We start from the raw sequence: 25,449 nt of genomic DNA on the forward strand, positions 1-25,449 counted from the left end.
ACTATCTGGTTCAGAGTTACCACGACAGGCCCCAACCGCCTTGCAGCGACAGCTTGTGCAGCAGTCTCAAAAATGGAGGTGCGGAGCATGGTCCATTTGGACTTAGTTCCTTCAGAATGCTGTCGAAGTTCTGCCGGAGGTGGGAATTGAAAACCTTGGCCAGATGCTCTCAACACATCTCAGTGTACCAGGTCTGTACCATCCTCCCCTGCCACCTGATCCAACTCATCACCAGGTGGTGATCAGCTGACAGCTCAGTTCTTTCATTCACGTGAATGTCCAGAACACATGGCTGCAGATCTGATGATACATTACAAAACTGACCTGCGATCTAGGGTGTCCTGGTGCCACGTGCACTTATGCTCAAACATGGTGTTCGTTATGGAAAAACTGTGGTTTGCACAGAAGTCCAATAACAGAATACCACTCGGGTTCAAATCAGGCAGGCTGTCCTCCCAATCACGCCAGTAAGGCGGCAGAGTCACCAGATGGAGCATCCTCCACCCACCCCACAGTTTACTGAAACTGTAAAAGGAGAGTGAAAGTAATGTCTGTAAGGATACACTAAGAAAAAATGCAGTTTAAGTTAAAAGCGCGTCAACAAAATGACTGAAAGCTTACAACAGTTCCACACATGCCAGACACAAAGTTTCCCAACCAGACACTCACAGCTGTTGAAAGTTTTGCGACACACACACACACACACACACACACACACACACACACACACACACACACACACACACACACACACAAACACTCACACACACACACACACAGATGTTTTTCAATGCTCCTGTGCGTTTCTCATTTGTATGGCTCTTGTAGAACAGATGCAGTCAAAGCCCCAGGGCAACAAGGTCTCAACCATACCCCCGGCTGTGCTTGTGTTTGTGTGAGTGTTTGTGTGTGTGTGTGTGTGTGTGTGTGTGTGTGTGTGTGTGTGTGTGTGTGTGTGTGTGTGTGTGTGTGTGTGTGTGTTAAAGAGTGAGCAAGCCTGCATGCTGACATGTCTCAGGGAGTATGAATTTAGGCTGTATTTGAGTTGTGAATGTGGTGTATTGTGCATGGGCATGGACATCGGTGTGTATGTGTGTCCTGTTCTGTCTGTCATAGATAAGACTCAGTGGGGCGTAGCAGAGATCCAGGAGAGCCACTGACAGCCAGTGCCCTGTGGACACCATGCAGAGTGTGTGTATGGGTTGTGTGTGCAAGTTCCCCAGGAATATGGCCACATTTTTCTAAGTCTCCCTTGGTGGTCATAAAGCTGATTGTAGTCCAAGAATTAGACCTAGCAGTGCCACTGCAATGTGTAAGGGTCTCTGAGTGTGTGTGTGTGTGTGTGTGTGTGTGTGTGTGTGTGTGTGCATACTGTATATGTGTGTTTGTCCATAGAGCTTTCTGTTGCCCAAAGCTCATTCCCAGCATCTTCTGTGTGTCTGTTCCCTGATAAGGAAATCAATAGGAGAGTGGACAGCTCAGCTGTATGTGTCAGATCTCCAGAAGCCCACTGAAGCTGTGAACTCCCACTGGGTGTGAACACAACACAACCTTCAATTTAAAAAAATAACTGTTGGAAAGTATGTTTGACTTCTAAGTGAGGAGTTTTGTTCCAAAATAAGATGTCAAACATTTAAAAGGTACGCGTGTGATGTCAAACATTCACACAAAAATATCTGTTTCCAGGTTTTCAAGCAGTTGTTTGCGATAATGATGCCACCTTCTTAACGACTTAACTTATCTAAAGGCACAGCTCATTCTGTAAACAAACCTGGCATTAATTTTAGATGGTTTACGCCCTCAAGATATTAGTGAGGCTTTCAATGCGAGGCATCTCTATGAATAATTGAGTGCTAAGAGCTGCATGAAGTTTGACATAAAACACAAGATGTTAGTACAACCAGAGACAGTAGAACCAACAGTGTTACTGTGAAAAATACAACAAGGTGATGAGACTGTCACGAACACACAACAAAATGGGGGATTTCTATTTTAACCCAAATAAATACAATACTATAAAACTAAACTGAGAAATAATATCCAGTCATTGTGATTTATGAAAGTCTTAATTTTTGGTCAAAGTATTTCAAAGCCAGAATGATAAGAAGTGATTCCAGTAGTTCTGGAAAAGGGGAATCAGTCACCAGAGCTGTCGCGGTACTGTGGCCAAATTAAAACCACCTCCAACAACTTTTACTCATGTAATTTGATCTTTTTTCAACATAAAATATATGACCGATTACTAGAACATGGATTGCACAGGAGCTGGCTCAAAAAATAAAAATGGATAACAAATAAATAAAATGTTTAACAGTTCACGATACTTTCATAAGTTTTGTAAAGATTAGCTCCCCGAGGAGAAAGAAAGTGTGAAAAATGTGCAAACTTATTTGTTTGCCTACATCGGGGAGTAGGGGTGTGTGTGTGTGTGCGCGCGTGTGTGTGTGTGTGCGCGCGCATAGAATGAGCTTAAGCCAGCGTACACTCCACCTGCCTCTTTATACAGGTTCTTAGGGCTTGCCTCAGGGTGTGTGTGTGTGTGTGTGTGTGGGTGTGTGTGTTGTGTTGTGTTGTGTTGTGTACAGTGGGCAGTTTTCATGTAATTGGTATTCCATGTCCATTTCTCTTTCATGTGCACCTCCGTGTGTGTGTGTGTGTGTGTGTGTGTGTAAGAGTGTGGACACTTCACACAGAATTTCTGAAGAGAAATATAAGTAATGCATGAACAGGTACGTGAATAACAGACAAGAAGGACTGCAGGTGAGAAAAGGAATGAAATGGACAGAGAAAGGAAGTAAGAAGAGGGTCAGCTAGAAGTGAGGGAAGTGGGGAGGTGAGGATGAAGTGAGGGAAGTGGGGAGGAGAGGATGAAGTGAGGGAAGTGAGGAGAGATGAAGTGAGGGAAGTGGGGAGGAGAGGATGAAGTGAGGGTGAAAAGTTGAAATGAGAAACAGGACTGCACCATGAAGGAAGAAGAGAAGACTAGGTGTTTACAGCAGAGTAAAAAGAAGGAGAAGACAAAGGAAAAAGATGAGCAAGTAAAAAGTCAGAAGAAAACTTGATTTGTCAAATGAAAGAAAGATGGCTGCTAGTAGAGTTAAATTATCTCTGCAGTGACACCACAGAAGAAGGGAAGTGAAGATGGTGGGCTCAGCCCTGTCAGCTGGTTATAGTAAAGACATGTCTACTAACAGTGTCTTGCTGTTTTGGTTCTGCTAAGCTGACAGATTTTGGATTAATTCTCATTTCATTAAAAAATAATTAGAGAATATTTAGTCAAACTAATAAAATTGGGGTCTTCGTCTCTTTCTTGTTGTTTCTCAATTTCCTTCGACTTCTGCCAGCTTTTCTCCAGCAGCAGGTCCAGGTTGACTGTCTTGTTTGTGGACACTTTTTCAGGACTGATACCATAATGTGGTGAATTCTGGTGCACTAAAATTAAAATCAGAGGCCGTGTTTACGCTCGTGGTTGTGATTACTATGAAGAGATATGAGATGTTCCACTCATTCCTTTCTCATCCCTGTTGACAGTATTATTTCAGACCTTGTCAGAAGGAGTCCGTACTACATGAAAATCCATCACAGTCAGTGATTGGTCTGAGAGGTACTGATGGCACAATCTGTCCTCATTTATCAAACTTCCACTGTTTAATATTTTACTGTTTTAGAACCAAAAGTCTGAAAAGATCACAGCTGCAAAACAGCACAAAGACAACATATTAAAATGTTGAAACTGAGCCTTTGCTTTTAATACGTGCTCATTATATGAAAACACTGGGACAGGGACGTGTTCCCCTGTGTGTTTCAGAATGCTCCAGATGTTTTCAGTGGGTAACAAGTAGTAGTCGACAGGTCTGCTGCTGAAACACGGAGCACTGCTAAATGTGGTTTGGTATTATCTTGCTGAAACAGACTTCTGGGTGGCAGCGTGTCACTCCTAAACCACTGTCTTTGTACTTGGCCAAGATTCCAAATAGGCTAAGCCAATACTAAGAAGTGTTTACTATAATTTCATGGTAGTTTTACACTGCACTACTATGACAATCAGTGCTGACTACTTGAGCTACAGGACCTGCTATTTGCAGGGGGAAAAAAAACACCTTTTACCAAAAGTAAGTGAAGTCGAGCGGAGCTGTACAGTACCATGCAGTGGAAATGAGGCCAAAACAGGATACTAAGGACAACAGGAGGACAAGTCAGTGGACTGCAGTTACAGGGAGTTGATGGGTGAGTCAGAAATGTTCCCTTTAGGTGGAGTGCATTCACAGCAGTGAATACCCATATTAGGTTTGCAGCACACAGGGCTGGGCTGTCAGAATACAGGGATGTGAGGTAAAAGCTATGCCCACATATTCTTCACCACAAGTTGAATAAGACAAAAAAAAATGGGAAAAACTAAAATAACATCCTTGTCCCTCATATGAGTGCAACCTAGAAAAAATAGCAACCTAACTGATGAACAAAAATGATCTGACCAAAAGCACAATGGGTTTCATCAGTTATGAATTAGATTTTTTAACTGCGTCTAAGTCAAACAGCTTTGTTTATTTTGCATGTTCAAAGCATTAAAACTGTGCAAGAGTGGGACATCCTTATGAAGTTTTTCTCTTAGAATTGTTGCCTTTTCTAACAATGAATTATCTGACATCTTAGTTCAGATGACAGGAGCAACAAACAGAAGCCTCTGATATTTCAGCTTCATAGTCTGGGAACTGTCATCAGTAAATCCCTGCCTGTTGATCTTTAAATGATAAGGAAATGAATCGGTGTCTTTGCAGTGATCTTACTAAAATTAGAGGTTAGAAGTGACGCGCAGCTCTTGTGAAATATCTCTATAATTTACATAATTACAGTGCTTTTTCAAAAAAAAAAAAGGTGGTGACTGAAACTGTTGGCTGACAAAATGACATCACTTCACAGGCTGGTGCTCTGTGTTCGAGAAATATTGAATGATGAACCTGGAAATCAGAGATAGAGCAATTTGAAATAAAAAAAAGTATCCAATATAAATTTGTTCCACTCAAAATGATAGCATGTGGTGGTTATCATTAATACTTGACGAACTCTGTTGATCTTATCATACTGAATTATGTTAATCCACGCGTGTGTGTGTGTGTGTGTGTGTGTGTGGTGTGGTGTGTGTGTGTGTGGTGTGTGTGTGTGTCTTATCTTTGCTATGTGAGATGAACTGCTAAGTTCAAGGAGCTGCGAAATGGACCTGCAATTTATTACTGATAAGACAACAACTTACAAGGAGATGAAGCAAAAAGAGAGAAAATAACTAATATGCAGGGACAGAAAAGAAAATTGTCTTTCAAACTTTGACATTATTTAAAACATAGTGTCTTGGTTGCTTCCAGTTACAATTTATCTTTTAACAGCATACACAGATTTCTGTAATGAGCGATTCCAGTTTGTTAAATGACTTCTTGAAGTTCATTTTTGAGGATTTCAGTCAGCATGTGTTATTAAAAGAAAAAAACTCATATCAGTGGGCCAGAGAGAGGAAAAGGAAGCAGTTCATGGGCATAAGAAAATGAAATGGCTTCTATCACTCTCACTTATTCTGTGTTATCATCTTGACTGTCATTACTCCCTCTTGCTCCACTGTTGAAATGGGAGAAAAACAGATTTTGGCAGAGTGATTGTCATTTTTGGTGCAACAGATTTTTCCATCTTTTCCGCCACTGGGGTGATATATTTTCTCTCCTCTGGTGGGCCGAAGCCTCATATCTCTCAGTCTTTCACCCTCCTCCTCCAACATTCCCCCATTACACACACACACACACACACACACACACACCACACACACACACACACACACACACACACACACCACACTTGCTATCTTATAATCTTTCATTCTCCAAGAACATGGCAGAGTTAGAGTGGAAAGTACTTTTAGATTTGACACAAACAACAAATCTAAAAGAAAATAAACACTTACAAAAACTAATATTAGCAGCATCACGGCCGTAACCTCAAACTTTGTGTGAGATGGGTCAAATTCCTTGATGGATAGGGTGCTCTGTGGTGGCACTCTGGATAAACCGCTAATGGAAAGTCCCTGTTGTCATTACCACTCATATCACCATGAGTTTAAAAGAATAATCCTGGTATTGAAAGTGGTGACTGACTCTCTGTCTTACCATTAAAATCACATTTCTGATGATTCCTGTACAAAATTTCCAAACTAATATTTGTAAAATACATCTTCCTGCACGCTAATCGTTTATTTTGCTTGTTATTGTTGCTCATTCAGCAAGAACAGTAAAAGTTGTTGCTAAAATGTCTAAATTACCAGGATGCCATTAAAGGTTGTTTATTAATTTTGCAAACCCATAACCCATAGAAATAAAAATGCAAACAAATGTGCAACCCAGCTTAAAAACAGGAAAAATCATTTATTCAAATCTGTTTTTAACTCTAATTAATAATTAATATAGGTGGGAATGGTAGTCATTATGTAGCTTAGTTTTCATAGATCAGGAAATTTTTGGCAGGAGTTGATGTGCGCATATGGCTGCTTCATGTCTGTCGTGCATACAAGTGGAAACTTGACTCACACTGAATTACAGTGTCAGGATGTTTGGTCAGTAAGAGAAGCTAAACTGGACTGCATGTTGCCTGTTAGTGTGTCTTTCCTTCTACCCAGCTGAGGATTTCCTTTAGTGAAACGTTCACTCAGAGCTGATACTGATCAGGAACAGATGCATGTCGTTGCTGCCAGTTGGTGTTTCTATGCATAATCTTGTCTTTTCTCCTAAAATTAGAAGATACAGTAGAAGTTATGCATGCCTTGGATTCTCTGGAGAACCAATGCACCTTTTCTGAGACTCCAGTCTAAGTGACCTTAGCGGTCTTAATAATGGATCGAGACCACGACAGACAGAAAAATCTCTACAGCACAAACACACAGACAACCAATGCTTTACAAGCTTATTATGAACAGTTCACAGTAACACTGATAAAAAACAAAGCACAACCAGCACACAAAAGCACACTTTTCCACTGTACAAAGAACAGGAATCTGTTCTCTTTTCAGCTCATTTGTCTTGACACAGACACGTCATGAGCCATCTTTAAATACCATGCTGGGATTGTAATACTGTGTAGTAAAAAGTAGATCCATATACTTTGTTCCCGCAGGGTGTAGTAACACGAGTCACGATGAGTTTTCAGACAACAAGGCTCCAGAATACAAAAGATAAAACCTTTTGGGGCTGCGATTGCTGCACAAACACAGACATAAATACTTACGCAGTGGTCTTTATGGGCCCAGAGTTACAGCGCCGTACGCCCGCTCGATCCCAGTTTCAGCTTGTTTTTACTACAGTAGGTGTGCGGCTTCTGCAGGGGCATAACAGAGCTCTGCAGGAGGACCTCTGTGGCAGAAATCGTCTATTCTCTCTTCTTGTTTATATTCATATCAAACCTTCAGTAGATGAAAAGTATTCAGTCTGTGGTGCATGAATTATCAAAACACCTGAAATGCTGTTATTATAATCATGTGTTTGTGGTCAGGATTGTCATATTAATATATAATATATATATATATATATATATATATATATATATATATTTGTTAAAAAAATTTATGTGTAGGGGATAAATATAATGATTCCATCAGGTGGCGTATAGTGTAGGTGTGTTTCTCTGTGTATTTGTGAATTTCTTGAAGAGTTTCCGAGTGCCTCGGACACTTTCTGTTTCCATTAGGAACCACAGATTTATTGTTGCTTGCTGCATTTTTTTTTTCCAGTAATGCAAAGTTTGTCTTGAGAGTTTTTTAAAAGGCTGAAACAATGAGTGTGAAAAGCAAAAGCAGACATGCAAATATAATTTGTGCAACTTTAGAGAAGTCATTAAACTAACAAGAGTAAAATTTGAAGTCTCTTGTAACACAATTTTAACAAGAGCCTGTCTGCCAATCACAAAAAAAAAAACAAAAAAAAACTGATTGCACAGGGATCATTTTCAGCTTGTTCATGCAGCGTTTGACACCCTCCTCCATCCGTACTCTCACCATTCATGGTTCTAGGTTCCATCTATTTGTCCCCTCTCTCCTGTACTCTCATAAGACCTCCTTTCCTCTTCCCTGCTTTCTTTATCCCTATATTCACCCTCCTATCACAGTTCATTAACATCACTTTTGATGATTAGCAATCAGAATGTGTTTTTGTATTCATCAGAGGTCTCGCTATAAGTTTCCGATACAAAGTGTGCATGTATTTAAACACTTGTGTGTGCTTCCTATTAGTAGTTGTTTCTGTTCTGTTTTATTTCTGCTTTAACCTTCAGTTACAGTTGTGATATGTGTACAGTCATATATTTGTTTGTCTTTATATGCAGCCACATGCTTTTTTTTTTGCATGGGTGAATTTGCATGCATATGTACAATATGTAGAAGAGTCACTTTTTTTTTTTTTTTTCTTTAGCAGCAAGTGTGTGTCTGTGTTTCTGAAAATGTGTGTTTCCCCCCCATGTCATCATGGGGACCAGGTTGCATGTCACAGGGTGGCCTCTGTATCTCTCCGCTGCAAATGAGCTGGCAGAGGGAGAAACGGGGAGATGGTGGGAGGAAACAGACGGAGCAGGGAGTGATTGATTGATTTTGCCTTTCTTCCAGTGGAGTAACATCAGGAGAAGTTGTTGAATATAAATGATGTTAATGAACAGTTGAGTCTCTGTTGAAGCACTTGTAGTAAAGGTTGACAGGCTGCTGTTACAGGACGGTGTCAGTGAGTTGGCATGTTTAGCTTATTTATTGCAAATACTAATGATTAAAAAAAAACTTTGTCCATATTTGTCTACCTGTTTGAAGTAAGATCAGACAATCTTGCCTGCTGTAAAATACCCTTAAAGACTTTCTGAGAAAACTAATATCCACTTTTATACGATACTATAACTCAACGCAGCTTCAGTATCTTGAATGTTGCCCAGACTTCCATGTTGGACTTTTGAGCGAGGAACAAGAACAGCTTAAACCGGCATCTCATTCTGGAGCCCATTTCTTATCATCCTGAGCCAACTAATCCAGAAACTGATTTCACTGCACCACACAGTTATAATGCTGACATCAAGCGGCAGAGAGATGATGGATGCGATCGTCCAGACATTCAACTTCACCACGTAGCAGATGAGACAGAATATAAACACACATATCTGTAAATGGCTTACAAGTGTTATTATTATTAGTGTTTTTCTTTATGAAGGAAATCATTCTGTTTTTATCTCAAGAGAAAAGTTTATGAATGCTAAGAAAGGAGACATTTTGACTGAAACACAGACAAAACCCTCTCTTAGGCATACACAGAGATGCTTATTAACTGTCACTCTCTCCTACACTCACAAATGCACACACACAGAGACTCAGACACACACACACACACACACACACACACACACACACACACACACACACACACAGCATCCATAAAGTTTAGATGGATGAGTGTGCAGTAACTGACAGTTGATTCATCGGCCCCGCAGCCACCATACATATTCTAATGCAGCCTTGAGGAAAGTAAAAAACTTGGAGAGTGAAATCAGGACTTTTGCTTTTAGACTGCGTGAGGAGAGGGACCATTATTCTTACCTAGCATAACATAGCTGTCAACTGACAAAGCACCTATCATGGAAAATAGATTCATTCTCAGAGAACACAAACTTCAGTCTTTAAATGACTCTTTAGTTGCAGTGGTTTCAGCAGATTACTGCATAGAGTAAGGAATCTTAATTTTCAAGAGATGTTTAATTGGTTGGTCCTCCATCGTTCTCCATGCGTGCATGTCTCATCTTAATAAAATAATCAATTTTACAGCTAAACCTCAATTTTTTTTCAAACTTAAAATAACATTAGAATGTGATAATGGCTCAGATTTTAGGGACTGAAGAAGTTCATCCACACAGCGTCCTCTTGTTTCTAGTACAGCTCAGGCACATCATATGCGTCTGTTAAAAAGTGGGTCATGACCGCTGTCCAATGTGCTGATATAGGGAAGTGGGAGCTGTCCATAGTAATTACCATAGTGCATGCTGATGAGTAAAAATCTCACAGGTAAAGTGTGGTGTCCTGTAAAAAGGGTCTCCATTTTATTTGCCTGCCATTGTTTCCATCCACTCCTGTTGCTCTTTAACTGAGTCTCTTTTTGATTCACATTTCTGTGCCTTCACGTCTTGTTGTGAAAGTTAACATTGCTGTTCATTTGTCTTTGTCAAATGACTACATTTCCAGCAGGCTGACTTTACGAATTGTCTTTATCCTGCAAACAGAAGGTCTCATACTCACCCCCTTTCATACATGATGATGGAGAGTATGAAAGACCTCTTGTGGAACTGGGGTTTAGTAGCTGAAACACTCAAGCTTTTTAGCTACTTTCACTGAAAGTCATTTGATCATATGTCTTAATTGCCCCATTTTATATGGGACAATAAGGACACACACACACACACACACACACACCACACACACACACACACACACACACACACACACACACACACACACACACACATATATATAGCATTTTTGAACTATAGCAAATGTCTGCTTTTGATTAACAGTTCTTTCATATGGGTTTGAACTCTCTGGATAACTCATTTAAAAAGAAGTCTATAAATTATGAATTTGGTTTTGAAGCAAAAAATGAAAACATTATAAAACCTCATGATTTTAGTCTTGACAGATGACATTATTTTAAAGTAGCTGTCAGCAGTGTGTCAACAAAGTGATGGATTAGTGCTACAGGTAAAATTTGATCTCTCCTTTCATTTTAATGGCAGCTATTTTCAGTGCAAAAGGTAAACTGCATCTCTTTTCCTTGGCTGTAACACAGCTGTAATGGACAGAATAATTCTTCAACATCATGTTAAAAGTTAATGAATTTACAAACTTAAAGGTAAATATATACCAAATGTCTGTGAAAGTCCAGTGATATGAGAACTTGAGTCTTAGACTGGAATATAATGGTCTATCCATTTTCTGCTGCTTATCCAGACCAGGTTTGTAGGAGCAGCAGTCTAAGCAGTGATGCCCAGACTTCACTCTCCCCAGCCCCAGGCTGTTCCTGGGGGACACCAAGGCCTTCCCAAGCCAGCTGAGAGACATAATCTCTCCACCATGTCCTTGGTCTGCCTCCTCCCAGCTGGACATGCCTGAAATTCCTCACCTGGAAGGCATCCTAGTCAGTTGGCTTCTTTGATGTGAAGAAGTAGCAGCTCTACTCTGAGCCCCTCCCAAATGACTGAGCTCCTCAGTCTGTTTCTAAGGCAGTCACTTAACACATGGGTGCAAACATGCCAGGTATAAACTAGGGCTCGTTGTTTGATGAAACCAACACAGCCACATCATCTGCAAAGAGATGAGGTCCTGAGACCACTGAACCCGAAACCTTCCCATTTAATACCAGTAATGCAAAACAAGCTCTTGCTACAGTTGTACAGGGACCAAATAGTCTTAAACAATGACACAGATAACCCATACTCCCGAAGGCACTGTTGAATGCCTTCGCCAAGTTCACAAAATACTTGTAAATTGGTTGGGCAAAACTCCATGCACCCTTGAATATCCTGAAGAGCATAAAGCCCTAGTCCAGTTTTTCACAACCAGGACAAAAACAGCATTGTTCCTCCTGAATCAGATGTTTGACTAGTAGATAGATTTTGATAGATAGAGTCAGATAGACTGAGCAGTGTGATCCAGCCACAGAATGCCAATACAAGGGCAATCCAAATCCCCTGAATTACATACAGCGTTCCATAGGCATGTCAAGTAGGAAAACCCCCACAACATCGAAAGCCTTAAGGAACTTTGGATATTGTGGTCCACTGGTGTTGACCTCAAGAATCAACAGCGTTCAATAGTTCCTTAACTACTTTGGCAATTTCACAACTGCCCCATCATCTCCAGAGCGTGCTTCCTCTGTGGAAGGCATGTCAGTGGGTTTGAGGAGATCCTCTGAGTATTCCTTCCACTTTAGCTGGGCTAAGGCCTGGCCACCAGGCCCCATCCTTAACCTTGGACCCAGGGCCAAATTGCACCCAAGAAAGATCCTGGGATCATTAGAGCATGCAAACCCCTCCACCATTATAATATGGTGATTCATGTATAACTGATATTGATAATCTCATAACATACTGAGGTTTATATTGAATACTCTAAAATGTTTGTGGTCATCAGTTGATAGAAATCAATTAAGTGTACAAATTCCTTAAACTGTGTTATGAAAAGATAAATGTTAACTTGTGTTATTTCTGAAAATTACTGAGCGAACCCCAAGATCAGAGGTTCTAACACATTCATTACTTTTGAGTATTACATACTGCTACACCAGCGGATTAATTGTATCGTAATCATGACATATTTTTTCATATCAGCTACGTGATTCAGCTGCATCTTTTATTGCTGTTTTCAAGAGAGTGTTTGTTGATTGTTTTACTCAAAAACAAGAAAGATGTGAATTTACATTTAACTAATTATTGCTGTTTTTATTTCACAGCTCCACCCACTCCCATTGCACCTCCTGAGCTTCTTGCTGTAGGTGCTACCTATCTTTGGATCAAACCCAATGCCAACAGCATTATTGGTGATGGGCCAATCATCCTGAAGGAAGTGGAGTACCGGACCACTTCAGGGAACTGGGCAGAAACTCATGTGGTTGACGCTCCAACCTATAAATTGTGGCATCTGGACCCAGATGTGGAATATGAGATCAAGGTCCTGCTTTCCAGACCTGGAGAGGGAGGAACGGGACCACCAGGGCCGCCGCTGGTAACCAGGACCAAATGCGCAGGTAAGTTATGCCTTTTTTTTTTTTAAGCACTTTTAAGCATATTTTTTTATATTCAAACTTATGTTTGCTTTTTTCTTTATTTCTTTTTTTGGTTTAGATTTAATTTAGAAATCAGTGTTTGCAGTTGCTTGGTTCTGTTTTTATCCTAACTCTGTGATCCACTGATGTACTCAAAGTATGAATTAAACACTCATTTCATTGATTAAATAGAATCCTTGCACTAATGTAATTTAACAGTGGTTTGAATATGGTGACGGTGGTATGACTTGGAGGCAGAAAAGCAAAAAGGCTGACAAGAACAAAGAAGGAAAAAGGAGAAAAAATGTTTCCTCTCATGTCTTCTTGGGAAAGAGACAGAAATCAGAGATGATGATAATTGACATGTTAAGAAGCAGCCCCAGAGATGAAGAAGAAGATGGTTTGCGAAGAAGAAGGTAGGAGAGGTTAGGTGGGGGCAATCATGGCCAATAATGAGTATCCCAGCGGGGGTGTAAGGACGCAATAAGTGGCAGTTCATTTGATAAAGTGACAGCCCATCAGATCTCTGATGGCCTCGTTGTGTGTGTGTGTGTGTGTGTGTGTGTGTGTGTTGTGTGTGTGTGTGTGTGTTTGTGTGTGTGTATGTGTGTGTAAATGAGTTCTTACTTAACAAGAACCACCATTATCGTTCCATTCTCCATTCCCACCATTCTCTGTGGACTGCACTTCTCTGTGTTTGCATTTTGTCATTTTCTTCCTTTCTTTGACCTTTTGACCTTTTTTCATGCTTTTTCTCTACTTCTTTTCCCTCACACTCTTCCTGCTTTCCTTCGCTCTCTTTTTTTTTTCATTTATACCTTTTTTCCTTTATGTCCTTTTCATTCCCTTTTTTGGGCATCCTTTTTCACTCTTTTGGCTTCACTTCATTTCCTCCTCGTCTTCCTTTTTCCTGTCTTATTTTTCCTTCACCCTTTCTCCTTTCTTTGTCATTTGATCTTTTCTTTATAGGTTCTCCTTCCCTTCTTTTTTTCCTTGTTTAATTCTCTTGCGTTTAACACCCCCCCCCCTTCATGCTTTCATCTTTCTTTTCCAACCCTGCTTCCTTCTGTCATTCTTGCTCAGTTGTTTTTCTCAGGGGTTACATTTTATGAGCGAATTAGAGAGAACAAAACGAGGATGAAGAGCGAGAGGAGATAAAAGGATGAAGGTGCTATTCTGTAAAGACATTGTGTGCAATCTGGATCTAACCTTGCATTCAAAGGTGGTAGAAAGTGAGAGAGAAAGAGGTGGGGGTGGGGGGTGCTTTTATTTATTTTTGATGATGTCTGTTTTGCCTGTAAGAAAAAGATACATAGCTGGTGTGTGCCTTGGGGTATTAGTTGTTTATGCTACAAGTTCTGTCAAAAGTTTGGAGCATTAACTTGGCAGATGCTTAAATTTAATTGGAATGGGAATTTCATGGGTTTGCAGCCGTGCTGTGTATGAGTGAGAACGTGTGAATGCTATTGTGTGCATATCTTTCTGTGTTTTTGTGGTGTGTGTGTGCATACATTCTTATGCGTGTGTGTTTCTACCTCTGTGTGTTTGTGTTAGTGTATTTGTGGTCTTCTGTCCACCCTCTGATTTTTTTTTTTAACGCTGCGGTAATCAGCAGGTGAAAATTATGTGTTAACACCACAGACTCTCTTTTGCTCCCTCTCCCTGCTCCCCTGCTTTATCATCTCTCCATTTTTCTTTCTGTTCTCATCTTGAAGCACACGTCTTGCTGGTGAGTTGTTGGGGTCTCGTGGGGCCAAATCCATAAATGTTTTCTCAAAAATTGCTCAGTGTGCCAACTTGCTATGTAGCTAGCTAGCTTACTAGCTTATGGATTATGGGCCTAACTGAGTTTTTCAAAAGGCATCAACATTAGATGCTAGAATAAATGAATGCATCAGTATATTTTATAGTTCTTTATTTCATTGTAGTGCCAGTGGGTACTGTAGCTTTTGTAAACATGTTTTTTTCTTCTTTAGATTAATACAAATTTTGTCAGGTAGTGAGTATTTTCAATAATAGTCTGTTTATTGTAATGAAGGACCAGATCACTCAGCAGGAAGAGCTGCTTGCTGATGTGTTAATCATAGAGCCCTGTGCTACAGAGGAAAATAATATATCAGACTCTGAATAGAGCATGTTTTTTTATTGACTTTGTTGACAATAAGAACAGTAGAAGATCAATATTTTGCCTCTCCTGAGTTTTTACTTCCTTTACAAACCCAACTACATGACAGCTCATGACAACTCTAATAGATCTGTATTCTTCTTTGCCTTGGAGTACACTACCACACAGCTTATTTCAATTTCTCTATTGTGTTGATTCTTGTATCCATAAAGAGACACCCCCGTCCCACCTACTGTACACACACACACACACACACACACACACCTGTCCTGTCTCAGAGTTACTACTATGCACATTGGAAGCTTTCAGCCCCTTCATACATACACAAACACACTTTCAAATGTCAAAAAATTCAGATTGAACAGAGGCTCACATCTCAGAGCAGTTTGTTTGCAGGTGTGTGTGGTGTGTGTGTGTGCGCGCGCAGGTGTGTATTGGCGGTGCATATTGAAGTAGCCGCTTGTTTTCAGTAGGTGTACAGCTGTGAGGTAAGAAGGGATATAACTATTTCTCACGTAGGAATAAGACGAGGCACAGGATGAATTGGAGACAGTGAGATAGGAGTTGGTGGAAAAATGTTGCCTGTGAAATAAAAATAGCTGCAGTGAGACGATGGGAAATCAACAAAGCAGCAAAAAAACCCCCAACAAAAACAAGAGAAGATGTGCTAAGGGAGGAGAAGAGGGGGATGAGAGAGAGAAGAGCTAAAGAAAGAAAACTAGAAAAATATGGAGTAGAGAAGAAATGGAGAAGTGACGGAAGAAGAACACAGAGGAAGAGAAGCCAATGATGTGAAGTGAAATGTAACAGAGCCGGTGGTCACACTTTGTGTGTTTGTGTGTAAAACATAGTAGAAAGGAACATGTGTTTCTGGGCTAGTGGCACAATCTTTAGCTGTCACAACCATTCACAGGGTGGTCTGTGTGTGTGTGTGTGTGTGTGTGTGTGTGTGTGTGTGTGTGTGTGTGTGTGTGTGTGTGTGTGTGAGAGAGAGAGAGAGAGACAGGATTGAAACAGGCAGACAGGACAGATGTTCAAGAACCTGCTGGCTGCTGGCAGTGTGTGTGTGTGTGTGTGTGGTGTGTGTGTGTGGTGTGTGTGTGGGTGTGTGTGTGTGTGTGTGTTTCCACACCTCCTGTGTTCACCTTTCTGTTCTTGTTATCATCTACAGCCATTCAATTCAGGCTTCACCAACAGACCCAATAATCACTTTAAGTCAGTCATTACACCCCCGGAAAATCATGTCTTTTCATTAAAATTGCATATTTAGAAGTTTTTCCCCTCATTAAACTACTTCCTTCATACCTTTAAATGGCTCAGGGGTAACTACACTTTTGGATTATTTAGTATGTGCAAAATCAGTCCCCACCTTACCTCTCCACTCCTTCCCTGCAGCCTACCCCTCACCCTCCCTCTGCAGCTGTATCTCCAAAGGGAGACACGATGTTTGTTCACACTTCTAAAGTGCATGTTTTGTTGGCGGAAAGGAAAACCAAGCATGTAACTGGTAAATCAGGAGGCAATAGTAACGTTTTTTAATTGAACGTATAATTATGGAGCAGATGGATGGATTGTGCAAAAAGGTGCTGAGGGTGCTGAGAACATTACAACCCTGTGATGGTCACCTGTCCGTGGTGTACCTTCCCTCTTGCCCTGTGACAGCTGGAATAGCCAAAGGCTCAAGTGCTGCTTACAAAGAGGTCCTTGAGGTGGATTGTTTGGATGAGATCCGATCCCTGAAGCAGTTAATCACTTCATAAGCAGATAATATTTTTGTGTTTTTCAGTTTCAATTTCCAGTAAAACACCAATTACAATATGATGGGATGAGAATTATTGTAAACAATTAGGCTGCAGCTGTTATATTGCACAGTTATTGCTACACAGATGGAATATTCCATAACTGTTTGCCAGTGTAGATAAACAAAACTGCTAACAATGAAAATACTAGCTACCTAATATTTCTCACAACAGCAAGTAGGAGAAAGAGCAGAATGGAGAAAAACTGTCACAGGCTCATAAAAATTATGTCAAAGTTTTGCAAAAACATACCCAAACATGACATGACTCAGTAAAGTGAGTCACTATATCTGACAGTGACAGGTTAAGCTATCGGCAATGTTAGTGAAAAACAAAAGACTATCAGACCAGATATCTTCAATATATACCAGGGCTATTCAAATAAAAGTTAAAGAGGTCCAGTCAGGCAAAATTTCATGGGCCAAGGTCCGGAAGTGTATATCTATATATGTATATATATATATATATATATATATATATATATATATATATATTAATTATTATATATATATATATATATATGTAGTATATATATATATATATATATATATATATATATGTATATATATATGTATATATGTATATATGTATCTATATATGTATATATGTATATATGATCTATATATATATGTATATTGTATATATATATTATATATATGTATATATGTATATATATATATATATCTGTATATATGATATATATATATATATATGTATTATGTATATATATATATATGTATATATGTAATATATATATATGTATATATATATATATAGATATTATAGTATATATATGTAATATATATATATGTATATATATATGTATATATATATATATTATATATATATATATATATATATATATATATATATTTTATATAGTATTTATATGTATATATGTTTTATATGTATATGTATATGTATATATATATATATATGTATATATATAATAGTATATATGTATTATGTATATATGTATATATATATGTATATATATGTATATAATATGTATATATAGTGATATATATTGTATATATATATGTATATATGTATATTATATGTATATAGTGTATATATGTATATATATGTGTATATATGTATATATATGTATATGTATGTATGTATGTATGTATATGCAGCTTTGGGTTCCAAACCCCTCAAAGCAGCGAGTGAAATCAAAGCATGTGAAAGTATAACAAATTAAAAGTGAACATAAACAGCAACTAAAAATAAAAGTAATGAGTGAGTTAGAAAAAAGTACACTAAATCTAAAGACAGTATTCCTACGTAGGACAGCAGACCTTCCTTCTTGTGGAGGTTTTGGCACTTTTTCCAACAAAAGCATTTCTTTTCTCCAGCTTTGACAAAACTGCAATGTTTGATACCGTGGGAATGAGGACTGGCTGGGTGCAGGGAGGACATGGCCGTGATCATGATTGATTTCATTGTGCACTCTCTCCTACGACTTCTCCTCCTCTGTTTTCTCTTTTTTTCTTGCTCCTGTTCCCCCATCTTCCTTCTCATCTTTCTTCATACTTTTCAGGGCTTTCAAACAGTTCATCACCCTTTTTTTTTTTTCATTTGGATAATTTGTCTTTATCCCCATATCTTTTTCAGTAAACCACACTCAGCAAATGAGTTGTTTCCTCACTCCTCCAGCGCTCTCTATATGTGTTTGTGACCATCATACTTTTGTGCTCTGGGTCTGCTTTCAGAATGACCCTCTATCATTTCAGTTCATCCCTGCTGATCTTTCTTTCTTAAGTTGGTGATACCGCTTAGGTGCAGAGAGCCTGTCAACACACACAAACACTCCTTTTGACATTTTGCCTTCCCCTACTCTTCGTTCATCTTCCCGTGTCTGTCCTTTTCCCTCTCCTTCATCTTTCTCTGCCCCTCTTTACCTCTTGCTTCTTCTCTTCCTTGAAATTCAAAATTCCCGAGCATAAAATGTGAATATTGGCTGTAATCTTTGTCTCTATAAATATCAGCTTTTAACTTAAACATTACCTCTTTAAGTAAGTGTACCCTGCTATAGTCTCCTCCTCATTTCCTTTCATCCCACCATTCCTCCCTACGTTATAATGTAATATTTTTATGTGCGCATGATAATGTAAGTGTTGGCTAATATGTTACCCAATAAAGATGGACTTTTAATTCACCCGCTGTCTGTAAATCTTCCCTTAGTATCTTTTCTTTGCCTTTTACTCCCATACAATTTCCTTTCCATGTCTCTTCTTTATAGAAGGCAGCTGCTAATGTGAATGTTGGCTAATATGCAGCACTCTATAAAGACTTAATTCATCTGAGGTTATATACTGCACCTGAGCATCTTCTTTCCTTCCCCCTCTTGGCCGTTTCTTATAAAGTAGATCTTTATGTGAAGGATGGTAATGTGAGTGTTGGCTAATGTGTTACTCCATAAAAATGGATTTTTAATTCACCTGCTGGGTATATACTGATTTGGCTGACATCACTGCTCTATCATTTTGCCGAGCCAAGCAGTATAGATGCAGTTAAGAGAGTGGATCCTTTTATACATCAAACATTACCAGAATGAAACAGTTCAAAGCTCATTTTTTTGCAGGTGCAGTGGTATTGAGTCAAAGCCTGCATCCATATTTTTTTTGTGAAATAAGCACATTGTGCTGAAAAAGCAAATGTCACGAATATGCTGCTCTTTTCAGCTAGCTGCTGATGAGCTGTAGCCCTTAGCCGGGAGTGGATGTCAGAAGGTTCGCAGTGGCTTCCAAATCACTGGACATCTGGATGCAACTTTCAAATAGTCTCCCCTCACCTACAAATTGAGCACTTTATGCTTCCACCCCCATTTGCTGAGCTTGGTCTTTCTTCCCTTATTGCCCAGAGCATTCAGATGCTGCCAAATCAGCCTCTGCAATGCTGCAATAAAGGCTGATATTTTAACTTTTTAGCAGTATTCCTATAATTACCAATAACACTCTTGTGCATTATTATATTATTCCAAAAGCCAAAAACAGGTTGGAGGTGTGGACCACAGCTTTCCTGGATCCGCTCTCACCTCCAATGTTTTTGCCTTTTTCAGTTGAGTGTGTTTAGCCCTGTGTGCCTTCCCTGACATGTTTTACATCTGATTAAGGTGACCGCTCTAATCCTGTTTACAGGCAGTTTGTTCATGTGTTCCCTTTAATTTTACTGCTAAATCCACCAGAAACAACTTGTATAGTGTAAGTTTACCTGTTGTGTTTTTATTTAACCAAATCCTTGATCTAATGATAAAGATAATGTCATTTCTCAAGCCTTTGTCTGTCTTGCAATTCTCTTAGTTGTACTTCAAAAAACAGTAAGACCACAATAACTGGTTATGAATAAGTTTTGATGCATCTGCCCAATAAAACTACCAAAATGATGCAGTACAGTACGTATTCATTAAAAGACTGAAAATTAAAGAACATAATTCTGTATATATCAATTAGCTCATTTAATATTTTAAATTTAGGCTAAGTGGTTCACTAAAGTGGATTGAGTTGTGCTTCATTAAAATTATTACTGTGTGTAAAGTGACCTTTACAGTAAAGACCAGTGTGACACTGTATAGCTTTACCATTAAAATCATATTGATGAGTAAAGTGTTATTTATTACTGGATAAATTGTGTCAAAAAACATTGAAATCATACCTGAGATCATCAGCATTAAGCCCCAGTGTCCCATTCCCAACTGAAGATGAGTTTGTAATCATCCTGGAATTCTGGAGCTTTCTGATGAAGATCGTTGCTTAGATTTGATTTGATTATTTTTGTGACATTTTGAACACTGTAATCCATTAGACTGGTTTTGTTTTGCAGTGGGATTATTTAAAAATGTGCACTGAAATGGTTCAGAAGTTGTTTCTATTTTAACAAGGAAAACAAGACAAAAACAGAAAATTGCTTTTGACTTTTAGAGATTGCAAAGTGTGTTTAAGCGCACGATAAAGTCTCAAAGGTTTCACCCAATGAACCTGTGTTGATTTTAGAGTCTGATGCAGTTGAATGAACAATGAAATCCTTTCTCTTTACAGTGAATGGCAGGTGCTTTATAAAGCACACAGTAGGCAGATATATATAGTTTTGAAAATGTAACCATTTCAATTTTAATCAAACCATTTCTCCTTCCTTTTACTCTCGTAGCTCTCCATCTTTGTTTGGCCCAATCCAAACCTTCTTTGGTTTGGTAGTCAAATGAAGGGTTGCCTGTGTTGCCTTGCAGCACAGATGGAAGCCCTCTTTTTTATTAAGTACTGTACAAATGAGGCAGTTCATTCTTACGGCGCTTGCTCAGTAGGGAGTAAATCATAATTTGCCCCCTGCTACTTTTAGACAAAATCTAACATAAAGACACAACAGCTAAAAAATAGAAGTGAACGCAGAAGCTCGTTTTTTTTTTTTCTATAATATTTTACAAAAATTGTCAACATCGTCATTGCTGGAGGCATGAATATGTTGTTACCTCAGGGAAGGATTTAACCATTTAACTGATTCAGATCACGGCATCTCTCTCTGGGTCTCTTCTCTTTTACACTTCACGTGTTCATTTTCTTTTGCTACTTTGTGTAAAAATTCACCATCATTCTGGGTTTTTTTTTTTTTTTGTCTCTTTAAGTTTCCGTGTTGGCTTGTTTCTTTATTACTTAATCTCTAAATGTCTGTCATGTCCTTGCCGATTTCCCCCCCTCCTGTCATTTAAGGTTAGTGTACATGTGCTTTGCCTCTCTGCATTCATTCATATGCTGAAGCCTACAACCACCCACTGAGTGCCTTATGCTTTCTTGTGAGTTCCTCTTTTGAATTTCTTCTGATGTCTTGTCACCCTTTCAATATAGTCTCTTCATCACTGTTGTTACTTTTTAAAATGCACTGTGTTGAAATCAAGCTTCTTTGAGTGCCCCTTTATGCTAACTTAACTATATCAGTTGGGGTGACGCGTGCCACTTTGTAACATTTTCTCTCACTGGCTGTTGCTTATCATGGATTGAACTTCAATAGGAATTTTAAAATGCAAATTCTGCTTTTGACTGTACATGGCCACTAAACTGTTACAATAATTTCCATAAATACCACCAAGAAGACTTGGAAATGACTGCCTGTAAACATCTGCACAGTGCTCAAAAATCTATTATATCTTTAATAAATCTGACACATACATGCACACTAACATACACACAACTGTAAGACATGAGGATATTCCGTGTTAATATGCCTAGATTAAACACACATGGAAGTACTCAAGAGCTTCACAGTTAGTTGAAAGGATTTTTGTTTTTTTGTCCATGTGCATGTGCACACATGCACACACTCACACAGACAAATCACGTCTTAAGGTACATATAACTTACTCCTATAAGGACATCATCGAGGCAGAGCTGTGTCTTCTTCATAACTTGCTGGATCCTCTATTAACATAGAAAAGACTTCCATTGTTGGGTTTAGACTCCCTTGACAATCTACTCCATCTGCTTCTTCTGCTGCATCTAATTTAATAGTGGCTGAGAAATTTCAAAAATTATCCAGTTACCATGTTAATGCACTACAAAGATAGACAGATGCTCCTTTTCTAAGTCCTTTCAGTTTGCTCTTTCTCTTGGTTTCTGAAGGATTTGTAATTGAGTCTTCTTCTAGGAAGAAGCAATGAAGAATGATAAGTTGCTTTCAACTCACTGTGATACCTTCGAGCAAGGCATGTGCATCCTTTCTAGACCAGTGGTGCTGTTAAGTAACTGTGGAACACAAAGATATGGTGGGCAGTATTTTGATTTGATATAAAAACAAATGTGCCCAAGAAAATCTTTTCTCACTATTAGTTGTTTCCAACCACACAGACTGATAAGGAAAAATCACTCAGTTTAAAGCATTAGCAGTAAAAAGGGGAGCTACAAAAACATATACAGTATCAAAATATTTTATTTCTCATTTTAAGTCTTGTTAATCAATAATGAGTCTAAACCTAAAAAGAGAGTTGTCTGCATGTGGGTGTCCACTTGTGTTCATTGTATTCTTCCTGCTAGAATATAAGAATGTGTGTTTGTGTGTGTGTGTGACTCTGTGTGTTTGTGTCTCAGTATTTTTCTTCTTCAAATTATTAAGAGTCATAGTACACAGGACAGACTATTATCATCATCAAACTATGCCCAATGCTCTTCTGCTCTTCACGCTCTACTATAGAGCCCTTATTTTATATGTGTGCAATTTCCCCAGTGGGTGTTTATTATCCTACAAACAGCCTATGGAAACAATGTAAACAGTTTGGCTTCATTGATAAGCGGAAGAAGATGGATTGACTGCAAATGTACTTGCTTAACGATGATGGTAACTTTTAAAAATATATATAAAAATATAAATAAACCTAGTACCTAACGGTGATGTACGCACATGTACAAACCGATTAAAAACACTAAAAATCATAAAGACTGATTAGTTTCAAAAGTTGGGGTTTAACAGCTAACTCTTACCTTCAATCTGCCAGGAACACCATCCCAGAAGGTCCATTATTCACCGATCTACGCAGCCTAATTGGTTCTAAAAATAACACAAATACAGAGAAATCTACCTAGATACACTCACAACACTTTAAATCTTCCTAGTAACAGGCCTCTATTCTGAGGGTGTGTTACATGCTTGTTATGGGAGGGAGCAGAGGGAGTAGAGGGGTGTGAAGTTTGTCTGTCTGACAGATGAAGTGAGAACTGCTTAAAAACCAGTGTCAGACATGAAAACATGAAGCAAAAGTCATTATATGAAGCTCAAGACACACACACGCACATAAAATTCAAACACACAAAAAACAAACCTACAAACTTCATGACGTGAACATTGTGAATGTGTGGACACGTGCACTCACACATAGGTCTGCAGGTGATGCTGGGCATGAGACACAGAAGCTCATACACACAAACATTAACGTGCAAACACATTTTTTTTTTTTCTTCGCTCACACAGCAGTGTAGCGATTGTAATCAACACTTGAGAAAGCTGCAAGCAAGCAGGATGAGTAACACCAGGGGTGAGAGTGTGTGTGTGTGTGTGTGTGTGTGTGTGTGTGTGTAACAGAGAACTTATTAAAACACTTTGGTGAATGATGGAAAAATATAAATACAAAAAAAAAAGCTCATTAATCTCATGAATACCCAAAATACTGCAGGTAGTCTCTTTTCCCATAATACTTTTGGGTCCTTCTGTTGGGTCGTACATTCATATGTTGACTGCGTTTCAGCTTTCTTCTATGTTTTTATGAATTTTGAGTAATAAGTAACCATTCAAGGCTCAGATGCACACACACCAAAAAAAAGAAAAAGGAAAAACTTGTTTTAATGATAGACACAGTTCTACACGGGCACACACATACACTTGCAACAACAGTTTTAGGAGGCAAAATCAGAAGGCTACAGCACATGCACAGATGCACACATACACGCACACTAACATACAAGGCCAGTACAACAGAGTCTGAGGAAGAAGCCAGACAAGCGCAAAAGAAATAGAGGCTCTTTATTAGAAGAAAATGTTTCCCATTTTGCCCTCAATAAGTTGCTCACACACACACACACACACACAAACACACACACCCACACACACACACACACACACAGTCAATGCCGCAGGGCTGTCCTTTGTTGTGAAGCCATCAGGATCCAATTTCTCCTTCATTAAGTCTTGGGAGGAGGCAGTATACAGCCACTAGGTAGCTAGCCTTCTCCCCGCTACCACACAAAAGCCCCGTCGCTACACGCACACACAATACACACACATATAGAGTATAAATGCCCTTATCTTCCTCCAAACCAAAAATATCAATAAAAGCCTTGTAACAACAAAGCCGACGCACATAAACAGACACACAACACACACAAGAATCTTTTTTTTTTTTTTGAGCAATATGAGAAGGCCACAACAAACACATACGCTCTCACAAAACACACATTCAAATAAGAGAAGAAAATAACAAGGTCTCAGTCGAGAGAGAGAGAGAGAGAGAGAGAGAGAGTCATTGTTGGTGGCTTTAATTGTCCTGAGCAATTACCACATGGATACACCAGAACACACTCCCTCCTTTTTTGTCAGCCACACTCTTGACCCCCCTTTCCTTCTCCGTGGGGTCAGATTGTACTTGTTTTTGGTTGCAGGGAAGATTACCAATCATTTTAGCATCTTAGAGTTCACCAGCTGATGGATGGCGTACACACACAGGTCAGCTGTAAACACGATACTACACACGCACAAATTTGGTGATAAGCATATAACCATATTAAATAACAAAAGAATTTGTACACTGCACACATGTATGAACACAAAGCAAGTCTTACTTTTACTGAGTTACCAACTGCTTGTTGGTGAAGAAGAGACGGGAACATGGGTGCAATGTGTGTGTGTCTGTGTCTGCTGTATCCGAAGGGCAGCCGAGATAAAATGCATTAAACGGAACAGGTCTGGCTTTAATTGGTGCTCTCTGGTAATTGGCCTGTTGGGGCTGATTTGCATTGTTTCCAGGGCAACATGCTTGTTTCTCTATATCTACGCATAGTAGGAGGGTCAGAGAGAGTGAGGGAGGAATAAAGATGTCGAGAGGTGGTGGAGAGAGAGAGAGGTCACAGAGAAAGAGGGAAAGTTTTGTGGAAATTGTTAGCTCCCTGAAGAATGCCCACAGAATTAAAACAGCACCTTTACAATTGTTTAATGAGAACAGTGATACAGTTACTTT

The 25,449-nt window shown here is 39.0% G+C and overlaps 1 protein-coding gene across 1 annotated transcript in view; it reads left to right on the forward strand.

The window, feature by feature from the left end:
* Positions 1 to 25,449, forward strand: part of LOC115779987 (receptor-type tyrosine-protein phosphatase T-like) — a 355,835-nt gene that overhangs the window by 102,750 nt on the left and 227,636 nt on the right. Inside the window, exon 8 of the mRNA XM_030728898.1 lies at positions 12,501 to 12,794. Coding sequence (XP_030584758.1) covers positions 12,501 to 12,794 — 294 coding nt within the window. The remainder of the gene's footprint in view (positions 1 to 12,500; positions 12,795 to 25,449) is intronic.

Source organism: Archocentrus centrarchus, chromosome 5 (assembly GCF_007364275.1).
Source record: "Archocentrus centrarchus isolate MPI-CPG fArcCen1 chromosome 5, fArcCen1, whole genome shotgun sequence".
NCBI lineage: Eukaryota > Metazoa > Chordata > Actinopteri > Cichliformes > Cichlidae > Archocentrus > Archocentrus centrarchus.